General features: G+C 31.6%; 1 protein-coding gene across 2 annotated transcripts in view; it reads right to left on the reverse strand.

The window, feature by feature from the left end:
• Positions 1 to 2945: 2945 nt before the first annotated feature.
• Positions 2946 to 20225, reverse strand: part of LOC127106750 (F-box/kelch-repeat protein SKIP11) — a 50851-nt gene continuing 33571 nt past the window's right edge. Inside the window, exons 1-2 of one of the 2 annotated variants that reach the window (XM_051044056.1) lie at positions 4977 to 5077; positions 2946 to 4298 (exon numbers count right to left, since the gene is read on the reverse strand). In XM_051044056.1, coding sequence (XP_050900013.1) covers positions 3093 to 4295 — 1203 coding nt within the window. In that variant the 5' untranslated portion in view covers positions 4296 to 4298; positions 4977 to 5077 and the 3' untranslated portion in view covers positions 2946 to 3092. Of the gene's footprint in view, positions 4299 to 4976; positions 5078 to 20225 lie in introns of those variants that run through there. The other variant, XM_051044057.1, reaches the window with a different exon arrangement.

The raw sequence follows: 20225 nt of genomic DNA on the forward strand, positions 1-20225 counted from the left end.
AGAGATGAAGTTTTTGAAAATTCACCTTCAATGGAGCTTCAAACTTGCTCGATCTTGCTTCCAATTGTGTGTGGCATTGCTTCAGAAGCTTGTTGGAAGTGATTAGGATCAAGAAATGGTTTGGACTCTTGGAGTTTCAATCTCAAAATAGATGGAGATTTGAAACTTGATTTTCAAAAGAAAACCTTCAAGATTATCCTTTAATGGAGAGGGTTTAAATTTCAGGTTCAAAGCTTGGGCATCAGGTCCTTAATTCTGAGCAATGAGGGTCTTATTAATATTCAAGGAGATTCATTTCCACACACTTCCAAATTTGGAAAATTTGAGTGATTCCCTTTGCATGCTTGCATGGGCGTGTGATAGGATCATCAAGTGATGTATTCAGGTCCGAAAATTAGTGAGAATCATGTTGAAACCAAGTCATGTGTCCATGTATTTGTGTATGAAATGTGGAAGTGAAAATCATCCAAATGGTATCTCACATTGCACCCATGTGTAAGTCCTTCATTCTTTGGCAAAATGAGATGATATTGGACTTTTTGGAAACGTGATATCAAGGCGAACAACTTTCATGTTGGACACTTTTTTATTTGAAGCTTTGATCATGATGAATTTTGAGGTGGAAGTTTGGGAAATCAAACATATTTGAAAAATTTCTAAGTCCCAAGTTAAATGTTCACTTCTTCCACCTTGAATAACTTTTTCTACAGACTTCAAATGAGAAACGTTCCTTTATTAAAGTTGTAGATATTTAAAACCTATTCAATTTAGTCATAACTTTGACCTCATTTGAATTTGTCATGAAGGATTTATGTGTTTTAGAAGTTGAGGAAAATCACTTGTTCAATGGTATTGGCCCAAAATGACCTATAATATTTCCTCTTGGCACATGCATTTCCAAGTTGAATTTTAACTTACTCTAAACATCAAAGTTTAATTATAAATATTGAATTTAATTATGTAATTTTAATGGCTTTAATCTCATAAGAATTAAGCAAGTTATGGTCTTGGGGAGTTGACCTTCAAACTAGGGTTCAAACAAAATAACTTATAATCTTACACCATAAAAAATGACTTTCCAAGCAAACATAGCTCTTGACTTAAACATGAAAGTTGTTTGGAATTTCATTTTGAGTAACTTTGATCTTGGAATCATTTTCATATGACAAAAATTGTAGGAGATAGGGTCTAGGGAACCCCAGTTTTGACCAGTTGACTTTCTCTGGTTAACCATCATGAACCATCTTGCTAGCTTAACATTCTCTTGATTATTGGGACTCATGGAGGATCATATATGTGTAGGATGTTGTAATATGAAGTATCCTTTGAAATATTTGATCACTTGTTGAGGAAACTTGTTGAAGAAGTTACACAAGATACCCATATGAATTAGGGTTTCCAAGGCAAACAAACTTCAAAGTCTTGGTGATTTCTTGATCAAAATGATATGTGAAGATCATGGGGATACATATATGATTCTTATAACCAATGTGAGCCATTTCTTGGTTGTACTCCTTGCATTAAGGGTCTTAAACCTTAGATGTGAGCTTGATTGAGCATATGTGAGCATACACACTACCTACAAAAGCAACAAACTATACATTGACATATTTTTGGTATTTTGGTTAGTAAAATAATTTTAAAAAAAGTATGATATAATAAAATGTGCTTGGTGATCTCTCGCAATGCAAACCCAATGAATGAGGGATAAGGAGGATGCCAAAGTGAGATCCCAATGTATATGATGAGATAGAATGAGGGATCTTATGGTCAAAATTGGGGTCTTACAATCACTACATATGTGATTTAAATAAAGTGACTCTATAGGAGTGGTGATTCGATTTAACTATGATGTGATTCAAATCACTTTAGTAAAACTCTAATCGATGATATTTTTCTCCAATGCACTCAATTGTATTATAGAAATATTTAATATTGCAATCAATATTCAATGAAGTTAATTGAAGTGCATATTACCAATGCAACTTTCACATTTTACAAGATATATATGATGAGTTGTCTTTGATTTTATTGTCTTCTTTTAACATTTTTTAATTTAATTTTCTTCTACTTATTTATATGTAATCATAAATAGTGTTAAAAAGCAAAGCCAAATTTATTTTTCATTATCCTTAGTCATTTTTCTTATATTTCCAATGTAAAATTTAACAGGATCTCTTTTCAAGAATTATATTTTCAACTCGTTTACTCAAATATGTTGCAGAGATATCTTTTAATAGTTACCAAACTTAATTTAACACAAATTCCAATAAAAAATATACATGTTACAATAAAAAGAATTAATGCACACGTGTCATACCTTAAATGCTAATGTTTGAGATTTTTCGAAAGCTTTGATGATGAATATGTTTTACTTACTATTTCATAGATCAGAAATACAATGAATTTGTTCTTTTCTTTTCTTGGGGGGGAGTTTGCTCTTATAACCTCATTATTACATATGTGCATTTGAGGAAGATAAAAAAAATGAAAATATAACATTAGCTAAAATATCAATTTTGTGATGAAAATGAAATTGAAAGCTTAAATATGAGAATAGTATGATAATACTTACATGACGATGATTCACTAGGTTTGTCTCTTCTCTCTTTAGTTTCTCCTTTTTATGCTTACCAAGTCTTCCATTTTTCTTGAGTCTTCTCTAAAGTGTAAGAATGGGGTTTTGAGACAGAATAGAAAAAATGGGTCTGATTTGATTATATTATTAGGGGAACTTCTCTTGAGTTTCCTTAAATCCTAAGCACATATGAATTAAGTTGGTTCCACTTCTAAAATTAGTCTTTGACAAATGTTGAGAGAAATATTTTAGTCTTAGTAATTTTAACTAACTTTAGACATATTTAGATAAAGTTGTTTCCATCATTACAATTAGCTTAATATTTTTTCGTGCCACCAATAAAAATTTGAAATTAAAACACCAACACTAATATAGAATAAAAGTAACATAATTCAATATTACAAAAGTAACTCCTACGTTAACAAATTAGAAATCACTGGAAAACAAGATTTACGGATAACTTAAAATCTTGAAATTATTATAAACAATAAAATGCATACAACACTAAACATCATCAACATCCCATCACAGTGCAGTTATAAACAAAACTCCTTGATTTCTTTGTCGCAAGTCGGTTCCACTGTGGCGCATTTTCGTCTGGAACCCAAGCATTAATCTCAAGCATGCCTCCATCATAAAGACTATGACCTCCAATAAATACTAGCTTATCTCCACATGCCCGAAATGCTAGTCCCCAACCATTCATTGAATTTGCTTGCTGAGGAAATCCTCCAATGGTAACCCATGAATTGTTTCCTTTAACATACTTTTTTACTTCCTGTTGTGAATAATCAGCAGCATATAATACATTTTTTACAACAGCAATCAAAGGAGGTGACCCAGAAGGCTGTGGTCTCTCAAGCACCTCATTTCGTATTGAGAACATTTTAGGTATTTCACGCCATTCTTTTGTCGTCATATCAAACTCTTCACCGCATGTAAGTTGTGTTATTTTATCAGCTGCAATCCCACCAACGACATAAAATTTTCCATCCATAAATACACCTGAACACATTTTTCTTGCTTTATTCATGTTTGGAAGGGTTTCCCATTTTCCAGTGTCAGAGTTATAGAGCTCAGCAGAGCTTAAGATGTTACCACGCATATCACATCCACCCGCTAATATGCCAATTCCTCCAAAGCTAGCAGAAGCAAACAAGCACCTGGGAGTATTCAACATCTTCCCAACTGACCACATATTTGTTAGAAGACTATACTTATAAATTTTAGGAGCCATTAATTCCTTACCAAAAACTAAAAGCTCGGTACCAATAGCCAACGACTCCTTATCAGACAACATAAAGTATTCATCACAAATCATTTTAGGTAATTGCATCCATCGACCACGATTTGGGTCAAATGCCTCCCATTTAAGAGCTTCACAACTGAAGTAAACCCAATGTTCTATTATTCTCATTTTTCTCCTAAGTTGATAAAGTTCCCCAGATCGAATTAGTGATCTAAAACTTGTATTTAATGCAGCAATTGATCCATAATCAGATCTTGACAATAGAAGGAGACAATGAATTGATATATCCCGACCAAGTTGTTGAATAAGAAAACATGGATCAGAAGTCTCACCAACATGCCGTTTTCCATTGTTATTTCCTTTTGAAAGGGAAGGGAAAATGACAATCTTTTCATTTTCCTCTTCTTGATTCTTTTGCTCTTGCATTTCCTTAGGATCTTCCACTCGGTCTTCTATGTTTTTAGACATCACCTGTGTTTTTTTTATATTTGGTTAATTTTTTTTTCTTTGAAGATCCATAACATGATGATAATAAAAAGAAAACTATTTATCTTTATTATATGATTTTGGCATCAAATATACACGATCTCCAAAGATATATGAAAATATCTCTCTACAAATGTTAAATGGAATGAAAAAACTATCGAACAATTTCCTTCAAACATTTTTTTATTGAAAATGGAAAAAAGAGGGCACAAAATCACACATCAATACTTTATAGGTACACCACATGCACACAAACATAACACACGTGGTAATAAGTATCCAATTGTCAATATCATCTTATTAAAATTCATGATTTAATGTTCTAAAAATTTTACCCTTCAATGTCGGATATTTGTTAGTTACCATAGAAAAACAGTTCAAATATAAAAGTGAGGAGTTTTTGAAAATTAATCAGATAAATAAATTCAATCAAAAAGATGAATTTCATATCCAAATTAAAGAACTACAACATTAATCCATTAGAAAAATTATTTTTGATAAATAATATACTTGTAATTTGAATTAGCATAATTCTCATTCACTTTTTTTATACACAACAATTTATACTAAATTGAAAAAATTTGATGATCAAGGAAAAACATTGAACTACATGTAGAAAAAACATCAAAATAAAATTGAAGAAGAAGAAGAAGAAAAACTTACAAATTTGAAAGAATTAAGTAGTGAATTTGAAAAGTTAGATCTCTATCTACAATTTCTCTTATCTCCAGAGTACATATAATCTCTTATTAATATTGTATATATGATAGACTATACCATTTATATGCCAGTAGTATTGTTTATATAGTGTAAAAAAATTACTAAAAAAATAGAAAACAAACAAAATTGCATTCGCCCATGGTATACGTAAACTACTGTGCAAACTCACTATTTGGGATTATCTGCATGAAATCAAACCTTTTAATTGTCTGACATATATTATGATCTTTGACCGTGGTTTAGCAATTCATATTATTTATTTATATTATATTTTGTTTTTCTTTATTTTCCACCGAGTAATCCTGTTCATTTTATTGCATAATATTTGTCTTTTTTCCCCTTAATTTTAAGTTTATTTTATTTTTTACTAATCCAACGTAAAGGTCTCTAATATTTAGTAAGTGTCTTAAGTTATCCCATGATTTAGACCTTTTATATGAGTTGAGTTGTCTATCAAAAACTTTTTTTAGTCAGAGTCGTGTTACCAACTCAATAACACATTATTTATCAATTACTTTTTCTTTGAATTTCAACAATTATTAAATATGAGTAAATATAAAATTTATAATTTAGACTATTTTAAGAAAAGACTTTGTCTTTATCTCATTAAATTTAACTTTATTTTAGATTTATATTTATTATATAACACACCGTCTTTCTTTTTTCATGAAAAGTTTATTGATGATTCTTTGTTTCTTTATATAATTTGTTTTAAATTTATTTTAGAATATCAAAATAATTAATAAAAAAAAATATATTTTCTATTTAAATTATTTATCCTTTTATATATATATATATATATATATATATATATATATATATATATATATATATATATAATATATATATATATATATATATATATATATTATATATATATCTATATATATATATATATATCTATATATATATATATATATATATATGAACATTTTTTCAAATGATAACTCAAATGAAATGGTTGGAGTATATATTAAATCAAAATAGAATACTAAGTTAACATGTTAAGGATTTATTTCAAAAATTAAATTGGGGAAAATTATTTTTTTATTAATTAATTAAATTAATATTAATAATCATTGTATAAATGTTTCGGAGAAGATTAAAACTATGTATTGTAAGATTACAAAGCCATTTTTTTCCATTTATTAATACATCAAATTTGTGTATTATTGAATATACAAATAACTCTAAAGTGAATTATTATGAACATTCAATTTCAACAATCCAACCATCAAATGAAAAGTTATAATTGAGTATAAATTTTCATAAAGTTTCAATAAAAAATTTACATTTCATCTAACATGTTCAACCAAATGTATAATAAATAACATTTTTAAAATATTATTGACGGTAAGAGTTTGACTATGTAATTTTAAGAAATAAAAATATAAAATAAACATTTGCAATATGAGAAAATATATGATAAATTAATTATATAAATATGATAATTAAACTATAAGAATTTGTTAAATATAATAAATTAATTTAACAGACCTACTTAGTTGTAACAATAAAGACATATAATTTTTATGATTAAGCTATACAAATTATTAAAATATAATAAATTATTTTTTATTTTAATTTGAAAAAATATTTGAAATACTTTAATGTAAAGTTTGACCATACAAGTGATACCAATAAAAATATTAATGAATATATATTAATGTATTTTGAAACTAATATATTTACTATATTATTGATATTTAAAAAAAGTTAGATATTTCTCTTTACTTTTTATTTTTCAATGAATTTTTTTAACTTACTTAAATAAATTCTATCCTATTATAACTTTATTCAAAATTATAACTTTTTGATCAAAGAGGATTTAATCAAAAGTTTCAATTTTTGATTAAGATACACTCAAAAATTGTGAATGGCCTCAATTTTGAAATAGTTTAAGACCATTGTTTTGATTAAGATACACTTGTAAAACTGTTTATTGATCAAAGAGGATTTAATCAAAAGTTTCAAAAGTTAAAAGAGACCATAGCATTCTCTCTTTTATACTTATACCCCCACATAATTTCAAAAGTTTCTCTCATTAAAATTGTAATCAAATTTTCTTACAAAATTTTTTGAAAGGCGATTCAAGAATTCTTGTAGAGTTAAAAATCTCGGTAGTATATTTATAATTTTTGATATAAATTAATATCGGAATTTTTAAAATTTTCCATATCATATTATACCAGAAATTTCAACCAATATAAAAATTTCAGTAGTTCAGATTTATAAGATTTCCAACGGTTAGGATTTTACCTACAGTTTTGGATGATTTGATTGCACCGACTATTTTGTGTGGTTTAGAATGAATTCAAAGTTGAATAAATATGGGTCACCTGTTGTTTAGAAAAACACTCAAAATGCCTCTTTCTCAATTTTTGATTAAGGCATATGTGTACTTCAATGGAGTTGCACCTCCTATAGAATTATGGCTTCCGGATGACACAAAATCTCTCGTCGTCTTGACATCCAAGTTAAATAAATTGTTGTCTGATATCGATAACAGAAAAGTGAGAAAGATCTAGGTTCATGAAGATTGGATTGATACTGATGGAATGGTGAATACAACCTTATTAAGTTTAAGACCGATGAAGATTTGATGATTATGTGGAGATCATTTTGTCGTAGGCCAACTAGGGGCCTATCGAGTTAGATGCGAAGATTTCAAGATCTGCCGATGACAAAATTAAGATGCTGAAACGTCCAGAATCACCTAGTAGTGTTTCAGTTTTCTTATTTATTATTGTTTTCTTAAGTTATATAATCGCTTGTCTAAGTTATGTATTCGTTTGTTAAATGTTAAGTTATTATTTAATTGTCTTTCATCTTAATGCTTTTTATTTATTGGCGAATGCATGTATCGATATCAAATGAGTAGGAATTATTAATTGTAAGTCTACCAATCTGATATGGGGATATTATTCAACTTAGAGTGTGTTCGTTTCGAGTTATGAAATAACATTCCTTGGAATCATATTTATGGAATTATTATTTCCAGGAATAATATTCATATCCACGTGTTTGACCAAATATTAGATTTTCAAGGAATGTCTACGAATTTAATTTAATTAAAAAATTATAAAAAATCAATATAAAAATAAAAGTGAATATTAGTGGGAAATTAGAGTTAGTTGGACTTTATTCTCATGGGAATTATGGGTTTTCACCCTTTAACATGGGAATAATTAAAGAAAATATCATGTGTAAAATAAATTTATGGGAATAAAGAATACCTAGGAACAATTTTTAAAACATGAAACAAATGTGGGATTATTGCATTTCCAATATCATATTCTCGGGAATGTTATTTTATAACTTGAAACAAACACACCCTTAGTAATTAACTAGGAGTATGTAATTATAAGTTGTTGTTTTTGAATTCATGGACGTAAAACGTCTAATTTAACTTTGAATTGGCCTAAGAAATTCGGGGAATCATTGTGTAGATTAGTGAGTTGTACACCAAGAAATTGGGCACATTGGCCATGTAAATTCGTCGTGAGACTTTAACATACTAGAAATTTAGTTAATGCACAGTTCATCAACAAGTATAAGTAGAGGAGTCAAAAGAAGACCTAATCTCCTTTAACTATTGAATTTCATTCTGAATATTTTCTCATTTTATTCTTGTACTGAATCAACCTTGAAATCCCCCATTATTATTTACTTAATTTCTCACTATTGTTAAATTGTTAAAATCCATAATCCAGAAGAATTTGATTTATTACTTCAACGAGACTAGTACACTTGTTAGAATTGTCATCACCTCTCCCAATCGATATCTTCTAGTTTGAATGCCCTCATCAAGAGGTTGTCATTCATGCTTACGGTTGCAGAGGTCGGTTTAGAATTGGAGCGTCTGGTAGTCAACAGGAAACTCCTTGGAGAAAGGGAGGTGAGAGCTCTTGAATTGGAGAGTTTCAAAACTAGTGTCACTCCATAAATTAGTGGAAAGTGGGGGAGCCTCGCCTTCAGGTGGCGTCTGATTGCTCGTCTTCCCATACATAGGCAAGATGGTATCAACGATGGCAGAAGAACCTTCTTCCATCCTTTGAGCCTTCATACTGGGCGAATTTGGAGTTGGATCTTTAGCTTGGATTTTCATTCCCTAGATGGTGAAACCCTTTGGGTGACTCTAAAGGATCTTAGTTTCTGCCACTAACATCCTGAATCTTCTATCATCTTATTCTCTTATCTTCAACAGAGATCTTCAACATCTGATCTGCAAAAAAATGCACGGAAGTCAAAGATGTTGTCTAAAAATACCTATAAAAGAACACAGGGTATTCAAAACTCACCCAGGTAAACGGCGAGATTATATCCACCCTCCAACCACAATTTAATTATTGTGTGAGAGTACATGACTTCAAACTTCAACAGTAGGAGTAATCTCCATGTCTTCATAGACCATCTCAAAAGATAAAACCCCAAATCTTAGAGAATAACTAGAAGGGCGCGATGTTAAGAACCCTCTAAACCTAAACCTCCATGGAAAAAGGGGAAACGAGGAAAACCCCATGTCCTTGATAAAGGGGAGGTAAAAGTAAGAATAAGGAGAAGTATGATCATATGAGACAGGCATGGTTACTCTCTCTGACGGGGAGCAAGTATGAAAAACAGCCATATCCTCATCTTTTAAAGAGGAAAGCTTCACTTTTGTTCAGAAATAGAGGATTTGTTCATCAGAGGTGTAATAAGGTCTAATATCCTCTGCGTCTTTGGGCACGATGAAATGGACAGACATTGTCTTTTTGTTTTTGGGAAAATAGTAGAAAAATAAGAAATCACCACCACCTTCGCAATCGTCAAAGGTGGTTATTATAACCCTCAAACCCTATAGCACCACACTAACCTAAACCTTATTTCAAACATTTCTTCATAAACCCTACTCACTAGGGAAAATGAGAGAGAAAGGGAAATTCATACCTGAAAAAAGTTATAAACGAAGAATCAGGGGTGCAGAAGAGTCGTACAGTTCAAATGAGATTGTAGAAGTCGTGGGAGAAAAATAGAGTAATGAAATGGAAGGTGACACTTTTATAAGGGAGTTAAAACCACAAGGGACCTTTTAAACTCCCTCATAATTTTTAAAAGTTCAACACGCTTCTGACACGTGCCACTAGCATTTAAGGTCTCAAAAAATAGTTTATCATTACTTACATTAAATAGACGTAAGTGTGAGTGTTTGAATGATTGATTGTCATTCCCAAATGACATTTAGCTAATCATGAAACATTAGGAAATGGGAGATGACTCATCCATTAATTAGGGAGCTTATGTAAATAAAAAGTGGGGCTATCCTCACGTTAAAAAGGTCGCCTTCAGCTAAGGGACTCGCCCCAACCTGAGGGACTCTTCTCTCATTGATAAGGTTGCCTTCAGCTGAGGGGCTCGCCTCCTAAAACAAAAGGATCATATTCCTTGCCACAGGGCAGGACCCGAAAGAAGCTTTAAAATACCTCTCCCTTTTACAAGCCCCCATTCTTAAGGGATTGTGTAGTGTCACGTTTGTGACAATCCCAAACAAGGGTGACTCCCGGGTCCCCCACCTAGTGTGATATCGCTTGGGAAACATCCTCACATAATGTGGGGGCTTGCTCGTAGGGCAGGTGACATGTATACCATCGTTATCTTCCATAGTCACATAAAAAGGAGCCATACCATAACTCCTTGAAAAGTAAGTAGTCAACGGTCTCTCCTAGTCATGGGAGAGTGGTTACTTTCTCTTAAGGTCTCCTAAACTTTAGGCCCAAAATAACTTTATATATACTTCTGCCCTAACGGGAGAAAAGAAGATCATAACTTACATGCTTATACCTAAGACACTCGTTAGCATTTTCTTTAATTTTTTTCTTTAATACACCATGAATATTTTTTATTATTATTATAATTTATCTTTTTATATGAGAGAATGTATAGTTTTAGTTTCATTTTTCATTTTCCTAATTGTTTTTTTTATATTTCTAATACTGAATTGATTGATACCTTTATTGAGAAGTATATATTGTTAGAACTTGGAACCACAAGATTAGTGAATAATGGAGAAATTAGAGTGTGGAGAGGGAGAGAGAGGAATTGAGAGAGAGATAATTAAGGGTGAGAATATTTCATTAGCAATTTATGAGGATGACTCAAAGGCATTTATACAAGAATTAACAATGATTGGGACACAATTACATAAGCCAAATAACTGAAAAATTGAAAACTCGAGCTTGTAACCGATTACACTAAACCTGTGATCGGTTACGGCTGACACAAAATAAATTATCTTTTAGTGGTAACTGATTACGTGATTATGTTAACCGGTTACATCCATGATGCATGTCTAGTTTCTTCAGGTCAAAAGTGATATTTGCCTTGCTGTAACCGGTTACACCCTCGTGTTAACCGGTTACAACACTTGAATTACCAAAAAGTAATTTTAACACACCACCTTAATTCAAGTGCTCCAAGTCTTCCATGCATATGTTCATATTCAACCTCTTGAACACATCATTTGTGACTCCCTTAGTCAACAAATCAGCCACTTGATCTTCAGTTCTACAATATCTTAATATTAACTCTCCTTCAATAACAAGCTTCCTAAAGTAGTGAAACCTCATCTCAATGTGCTTTCTCCTCCCATGTAAAATTGGGTTCTTAGCAAGACTAATCATGAAAACATTGTCATCCAGGTGTATAACATCCTTACCCTCATTGTTTCCCAACTCCTTCAATAGATTCATTAGCCACACGACTTGGCACGCACATAATAAAACAGCATGTACTCAGCCTCACAAGACGAGACTTCAACTACTGGATCCTTCTTCGAACACCATGAGATTGATGTTCCACCGAACATAAATATGTATTCAACTATAGAATTTCAAGCATCTTTATCTCCACACCAATTGAAATTGGTAAAACCAAGCAAATTGCATTTTCTGCCTGTATTAGCTTTGTGAAAGAGAATTGTGTAGCCAATCAATCCTTTGGCATTTCTTAGGATCCTCTTGATTGCTTCCAAGTGAGACACCTTTGATCTCTCCATGAATATACTCACAATATCGACACTAAGCACCAAGTCCAGTCGGGTATTGCATAAATAGTGCAAGGATCTAATAATCCTCCTATAGCGATATGGATCAACATCTTGCTCATCCTCATTCTTCGACAACTATAGCCTCAGTTCAACTAGAGTAATGTCAGTATTACAATTCCCCATTTCAAACTTCTTTAATACCTCAAGCGCATACCTTTTTTGGTGCATGAGAAGTCCCTTTTTGGACTTAAGGAACTCAATGCCAAGGAAGTATTCCATGAGGCCATTGTCGGTCATCTCAAATTCTTTCATAAGTTCACTCTTGAACTTAAAAATGCACTTTCCATTGTTGTTTGTTATCAATAAATTGTCTACATATAGACAAATAATACTCATTCATTCACTTGTATTCGTCTTCACATACACGCCATGCTCGGACACGCATTTCTTGAAGCCAACCTCCTTTAGAAAACCATATATTCTCTTGTTCCAAGCTCTTGGAGCTTGCTTCAAACCGTACAACGCTTTCTTCAACTTATAGAACTTTAGCTTTTGGTTTCTCACAACAAAACTAGGGGTTGTTCTACATGCACCTTTTCTTCAAGCGGTTCGTTAAAAAATGCATATTTGTTACCCATTTGGTAGATGGGCCAATTGTTGTTTTTCGTAATACCAACAACTAGCCTAATGGTATCAATCCTAGAAACCATTATGAATATCTTTTCAAAGTCTATATCTTCTCTTTGCAATAATCCATTTCCAACTAATTGAGCCTTATGCTTGATTATTTCATCCTTGGAATTTGTCTTCACTTTGAACACCCATCTCACACCAATTGGCTTCTTTTCCTATGGTAAATCAACCAACTCCCAAGTATATTTTTCTTAATAGATTCCAGATCCTCAATCATAGCACAAATCTGTTTTTGATCACTTAAAGCCTATTCCATTTTAACAGGTTTAGATTCGTCCATAAGTGCAAAATGGACGAAATCACTATCATCATTGACTTTGTTGTCTCAGTACAACTGAAAATATTGGAGTATTTGAGGCAAACCTCTTTTCCTTGTTGATCTTCTCACATTTTCTTCAAGTAGTGCTTCGGCAACGGGGGTTTATGCTCTTTCTGTATCTATAGAATCTGAATTTTCAAAGTTGTAACCGGTTACAGCTTTTACGTAACCAGTTACAGGTTGCTGTAACTCCTTGATTTCGTAGATAATTAAATCTAGTTTGATCACAATCCTCATCTTTGTTGTATCAAATAACTCGTAACCAGCGGTAGAGTGATACCCTACAAGTATCATTATTTCTTTCTTATCATCTAGTTTCTTTCTAAGTTGCCCTAGAACATTTCGATACGCTGCACAAACCAAACTCTCAAATGGTTTAGATTCGGTTTAAATCTGGACCATGCTTCCTCCAGTGTTACTTTCTCAAGCTTTTTTGTTGGGCACCTATTCAACAAATAGGCAGTTGTGGATACCATTTCTCCCCATAATTCTTTCGGCAAGTTCTTCCTCTTTAACATGCTTCCTACCATGTTCACGATCGATCAATTCTTCCTTTCTACAACACCATTTTGCTATGGTGTATAAGGTGGTACAACCTCATGTATAATCCCTTCTTGATCACAAAATCTCTCAAAGTCTTTTGAGACATATTCGCCTTCACCATCCATTTTGAGCACTTTGAGCTTGTGACCATTTTTCCTTTCAACCATGGACTTGGACTTCTTAAACACTTCAAATACCTCATTCTTTCTCTTTATTAGGTATGTCCATATCTTTCTACTATGAAATATATATTGCCACCATTGGAATCTACTTGCATTGATTCATACACAATCAAATACACCACCTCAAGGTGATCCTTGGTTCTACAACATGCATCCTTGTTGAATTTACCATTATGTTGGTTTTCTTGTAAAAATTCTTCACAATTTTCAGTTGGTATATTGATCAATGGAAACCCTGTTACCATTCTGTTCTTTTGCAAGTCTCTGAGATCTCGAAAATTGAGATGCCCAAGACGATAATGACATATCCACTCTTCTCAATTTGCCGTCTTAGCAAGACATCTATGCTCCATAACCTTCATCTCAACCTTGAAGTTTCTATTCGCAATCATAGGAGCTTTAAGGACCAAACCATGTTTGCATCTATAATGTGCAACCCGTTATTTTCCATGTGAATCTTGCAACCATTCTAAAGTAGTTGGCTAATACTTAGAAGGTTACATTTAATTCCTGGAATGTACAATACATATTTGATCAAGGAATTTCCACCATCCCTTCTCATGATCAAAATATCATTGATCCCATCGGCCGCTAGAGTGGTGTCATCCACGAACTTCACTTTGTTCTTCATGGTACAATTGATTTTAACAAATCAATCATTCCTCCTCGTCATTTGAATAGAACATACCGAGTCCAAATACCATTCTTCACTCCACTTGACTCACTCTCTCACAGTTACCATGACATTTTCTTCTGTATGTAATTAGTTAACGCTTTCATGTAACCGGTTACTGCCTATTTTTAGAGCATTCTCAGAATTGTTGTTGATGTTGCATTCTCCTTATGTGATCATGACCAAGAGTGTATTCTCTTCATCAAACTCTTGTCTTTCAACATTGGCTTCATCTCTCTGAGTTTCCTTCTTGTTCGTGTTGCACTCTCTTGCAAAATGACCAAACCTTTGACACTTAAAGCATTGCTCTTTGCTTTTGCCAAACCTCTTATTTTTACCTCTAAAGTAGCCATGACCACCATTTTTGTTGTAGTCGATCTCACCTCTTTGATAAATCGAATTCTTGGAATTTTGGGACCCTCTTCCACCAAAATTCTGAAAATTACCTTTACTTTTCATGGATCATTTTCCTTTTGATCTCTTATCTTTCTCGTTGAAACGAGTTTGTAAAGCGATCTCTGCATTTGCCTTATCATTATTTATCTCATCCTTCCTTTGTTCATGAGCCTCAAGAGAGCTTTGCAGCTCCTCTTTGCTCATCATTGCAATATCCTTCGATTTCTCAATCTCTGCAACCACATTGTCAAATCTTGATGTTAAAATCTGTGACTATTTCACCACATGCCTTCACTTGATTCACTAATCGAGTGATTCTTGTTGTGAAATCATTTATTATCTCCTTTTCTTCCATTTGAATCAATTCAAGTAGACGCTTGTGAGTTTGTAACCTCACCATCTTCGCCTTATCAACCCCTGTGTATGCCTTCTCTAAGATTTCACACACTTGCTTTGACGATTCACAGTCACCAACTTTCTCAAAGTTGTCACCATCCACACATTGATGGATCAAAAATAACGCCTTTAAACTTTTCTTCTTATCTTCCTTATGTGTTACTCATTGTGCATCTGTTACACCTTCGATAAGAGGATTCACCCCGTTCTTGATCACTTCAAGAACATCTTGGTAGCCAAACAATACTTTTATTTGTTTGTACTATATGTCATAGTTCTTCGCATCAAGGATTGGTAGATTTGTAGGGATTCTTTCATTAGAGACAGAATTTATGTTGCACACTAGGTGTTTGTGGATCAGAACCAGACTCTTGATACCAAATGTTAGAACTTGGAACCACAAGATTAATGAATAATGAAGAAATTAGAGTGTGGAGAGGGAGAGAAAGATAATTAAGGGTGAAAATATTTTATTAGCAATTGATGAGGATGTCTCCAAGACATTTATACAAGTATTACATAATGATTTAGATAAAATAACATAAGTCAAATAACTGAAAAACTGAAAATTCGGGTATGCAACCGGTTACATTAAACATATAACCGATTATAGTTGTAACAAAATAAATTATCTTTCAGTGATAACCGATTAAGTGATTACGTTAACCGCTTACAATCACAATGTGTATTCACTTTCTTCCGCTCATAAGTGATATTTGTCTTATTATAATCGATTACACTCGTGTTAACATGTTACATCACTTGAATTACTATAAATACTTTTTAACATATATTATTTTCATTAATTACTCAAGGGTGATATATGCACGTTTTTTTACCCTATCAATATTCAATATGCCACATTTAATTGAAACATATGTTCATGTCAAACTTACATGTTTTTTTACCCAATCAATATTCAATATGCCACATTTAATTGCAACATAGGTTCATGTCAAACTTACATGCTTTGTGTATTGTTTTAATGCACATATAATATCTGAAATTCTAATGTTTGTATTTTTCAAGAGCATTAATGATGAATATATTTTCAGCCATTATTTAATAGATTGATAATATAATAGATTTGCTCTTATGACATTTGCTCTGATATATAGTATTTTGTTATGAAATATTTGTTGACCTAATTTTTTTACTCTTTAATGCTTATTAATAGAAGTTAGGCAATAGTGTTTGCTTGACTTTATTAAATAGTTTAAACCATTTATTGCAATAATGTGTATGCTAATTAAACATGCATGTATACTATAGAGACAAAAAATATTGGTTCTACATAATTTTCCCAAAAATAAATTTCATATTATTTTCATGTCTCCTTTATACTTTAGGACAAATCATTTATGTTTGGAATGATTTTTTCATTAGCATGCCTCCCTGAAACCTAAATTTAGTTGCCTGTTTCTAAAACAAAACATAGGAATACAACAAACATATAATTCAAACATGTTAGTTCCAAAGTTTTTGCAATAAGAAGTAAGACTTTAGCTAAAGTTTTAGAGGGACCAAAGAACCTTTACTTATTTCTTATATGCTAAAGTTTTTAAATATGGATTTCAAACCACACCGATATCCACGAACTTTAGAAACTCAATAGGAAACTATTTCCTCTTTACTTAAATTGAAATGAAAAATATATAGAATAAGATTTTTTTTTTAATTTCCTTTTCATATTTTAATTGAGTATTATTGATCTGTATCAATTCCTAAAAAAAAGTTGATTCCATTCCTCAAAATTATAATCCTAAACTTATTGAAGCAACCTCATTTAGCCACTCAAACTCAATCCCCTAAATCACAACTCTAAACTTATTGAAGTAACATTATACCACAAATAACTCATCATCATGTAAGTAACAATTTGTTAAATGAATAACTAACAAATTAGTTAAATGAATAACTAACTTGTTACATAAGCTAAAAATATAGTTAGATTTAGTTAGATATTTATGTCTAGTTAGTTATGGTGGTTAGACATTCTTAGAAGTTATAACATATAGAGATCCCACCATAACTTTGATGTATCTTGGATCACTATAAATAACTTGTACTCATTCATTTCATAATAAATAAAGGTGAACTTTTTCTCATAACATGATATCTAGAGCTCACTTTTGGAGAGTTTGATTTCTTCTTTTTTGTTGTTGCAAGTTTCACCATGAAACTAGATCATCTTTAATCCTTTTCCGATCCTTGATTTTTTATCCGTTACGATATCCATTTTTGGACGATTCGAGCTTGTATTGTCATTTATTCATCTGCGTTTTTCTTCATCGAAATGTCACAAAAAATGCTCAAATTCAACAAGTTCAACCCCAAAGTGATTCAACTTTCTATGTGCATCCAAGTGATGGTCCTGATTCAGTTGCAACTATAATGCATCTTGACCGAAATAACTATGAAACTTATAGCAAGTCCATGCACAAGGCTCTTGAAGCTAAAAACAAGCTTCCAATCATAAATGATTCGTTGACAATCCCTGATTTTGATGACCTGAATTGAGCATATTGAAAAAGAGGCAACCACTAGATACATTATTGGCTCTTAAACTTAGTTTCTGATTCTACTAGTCAAACAACTATTTTCCATGAAAACTCCATTAATACATGGAGTGATCTAAATGAGAGATTTTCCAAAATTGATCGTGTTCGTGTCACCACTCTTAGATTTCAATTGAATAATCTAAAACAAGGTTTAAAAATGTCCTTGAATATTTCATTAAAATGAAAGCTCTATGGGATGAAATCATAGCCTATCAATTTATTCCATCTAGTACCTGTCCTCACCCTTACAAATGTGAGGCTATGAGATCAGCAAGAAACTACATTCTTGAGGATCAAATTTTCCAATTCTTGGTTGGCTTAAATGAATAATTTTTTGTAGTAAAAACTCAAGTATTGTTAATGGATTTTCTTCCATTTGTCAACAAAGTTTATTCTTTTATTGCTTAAGAAGAAAGCAATAATGTTTATGCACCTTTTATTGATGAAGCCACCATTCTTACTAATGCATATGATGCCAAGAAAATTTATGGTTGAGGCAAGAGAAGTAATTATGGAGGTAATGGAAAAAGCAATCCTAGGTACTGCATTAATTGTCACAAATATGGTTACACCATTTATTTTTTCTACCAAAAGTATGGTCATCCACAATTTAACAAACCTTCATCATCTGCCAATACATGCAATACCACTACTACGGAAAAGTCATTTCACAACGGTTGGAAAAAGGATACCACCACGTCTGACCAACTGTTGTGAAGTAAGGGGTGGTTATATGTATTATTTTTTCCACCATGATCGTGCGATCGTGATTATAAGATATGTAGCGCGCTACCTATCATAATGATTACTTTAAACATCCGTTGTGATATTCTTAACGCATAACATTTAGCAACGGTTGGTATAAACAACTATTGTGAGATATACATCGAGTTTATTATAAATTATGTAGCATGGTTATTTCCCGAATGGTCACTAAACATATAACTTTCAATCTGATCTAGAACATTATAATATGACAATTAAGTTATATTAGAAGAACAAGTTCACGTTCAATACTAGACTAGAGTTCTTCAATTCCTTATCCATATTTTGCTTTTTAATAGTTAAAATTTTGTTTAATGCCCCTAGTTCTTCAACCTTCCCTTCATTCACCTCTAGTTCATTTTGCAAAATATTATTTACTTTGAAAACAAAATTAGAGGTGGATAACTGGAAGGTTGAAGAACTATAAGCATTAAATAAAGTTCTAACTGTTAAAGAACGAAATACAGATAACGGGCTGAAGAATTATTATCTAGAATTGAATGTGTACTTGTTTTCTAATATAACTTTATCTATCATATTATAATTTTCTAATGCAATATGAAAAATTATATATTCGGTAAGGGATTGAAAAAACACTCAAATCACATAAGATATAATAAACTCATCTTTTAAACAAACATTAACAATGACATTCATCAACAACAAACCTTAAACAACATACAAGATACAACAAACAACTCTTAATAAAAACAACAAAATCATCAACATATAGCATAAACTACATACAACATAACACTTTTATTAATAAGAACAACAACAATATATCAACTCATAGACTGTTCCAAAAACGTACTTGTCTCAAACAATGACATCCACAATGAAAGGAGGATGAAGCTGAAGTGAGAGTTGCAAACTTGTGTTAATTTTTAATGGATATAATTCTGGGTCTTTCACACAAGTTTGCAATGCTCACTTTAGCTTCATCCTCGTTATTGAAACAAGTATCCCTACCTATAAGTCAAAACAATCAGAAAGTTCAAACATTATGAAACAAGTTATTGAAACATAAATAATAACACATCAACATAAGCAGATTTTGAAACAAAACAACATCAACAACAATATCAATAACAACATCAACAACATATAACAATATTTATCAACAACCACATTTATGAAACAATCTATTGAAACATAAGCATATTTTGAAACAAAACAACATCAACAACATACAACAATATTTATCAACAACATAAATACCTTTATCAACATACATAACAATAACATCAACATAACTAACATAAACTAGCATGACATTGTAATCCAACAAATATTTATCAGCATACATAACTATAACAACAACATACGCAAAGAAGAGAAAATATGGAAAAATATTTCTCAACAATAACAAGCAACAACAATACATGTGAAACCGAAGTAAATAATATGAAAATCACGTCAACAAACATTTATCAACATTTATGAACAACAACAACAACATACAACATACAACAACAACAAACAGAAAATCATGTGAAAATCGTGTGAAATATAAGAACAACATACACGAAAATGAGAGAATAAGGAAGAAGAAGAATACATTTATGTATAAAGAATAAGATTGAGGCAATAATGTAGAATAAGAAAGCTAATAACGAAGAAGAGGGGAGAAAATGCGT

Source organism: Lathyrus oleraceus, chromosome 7 (genome assembly GCF_024323335.1).
Source record: "Lathyrus oleraceus cultivar Zhongwan6 chromosome 7, CAAS_Psat_ZW6_1.0, whole genome shotgun sequence".
In the NCBI taxonomy this organism is placed as follows: domain Eukaryota; kingdom Viridiplantae; phylum Streptophyta; class Magnoliopsida; order Fabales; family Fabaceae; genus Lathyrus; species Lathyrus oleraceus.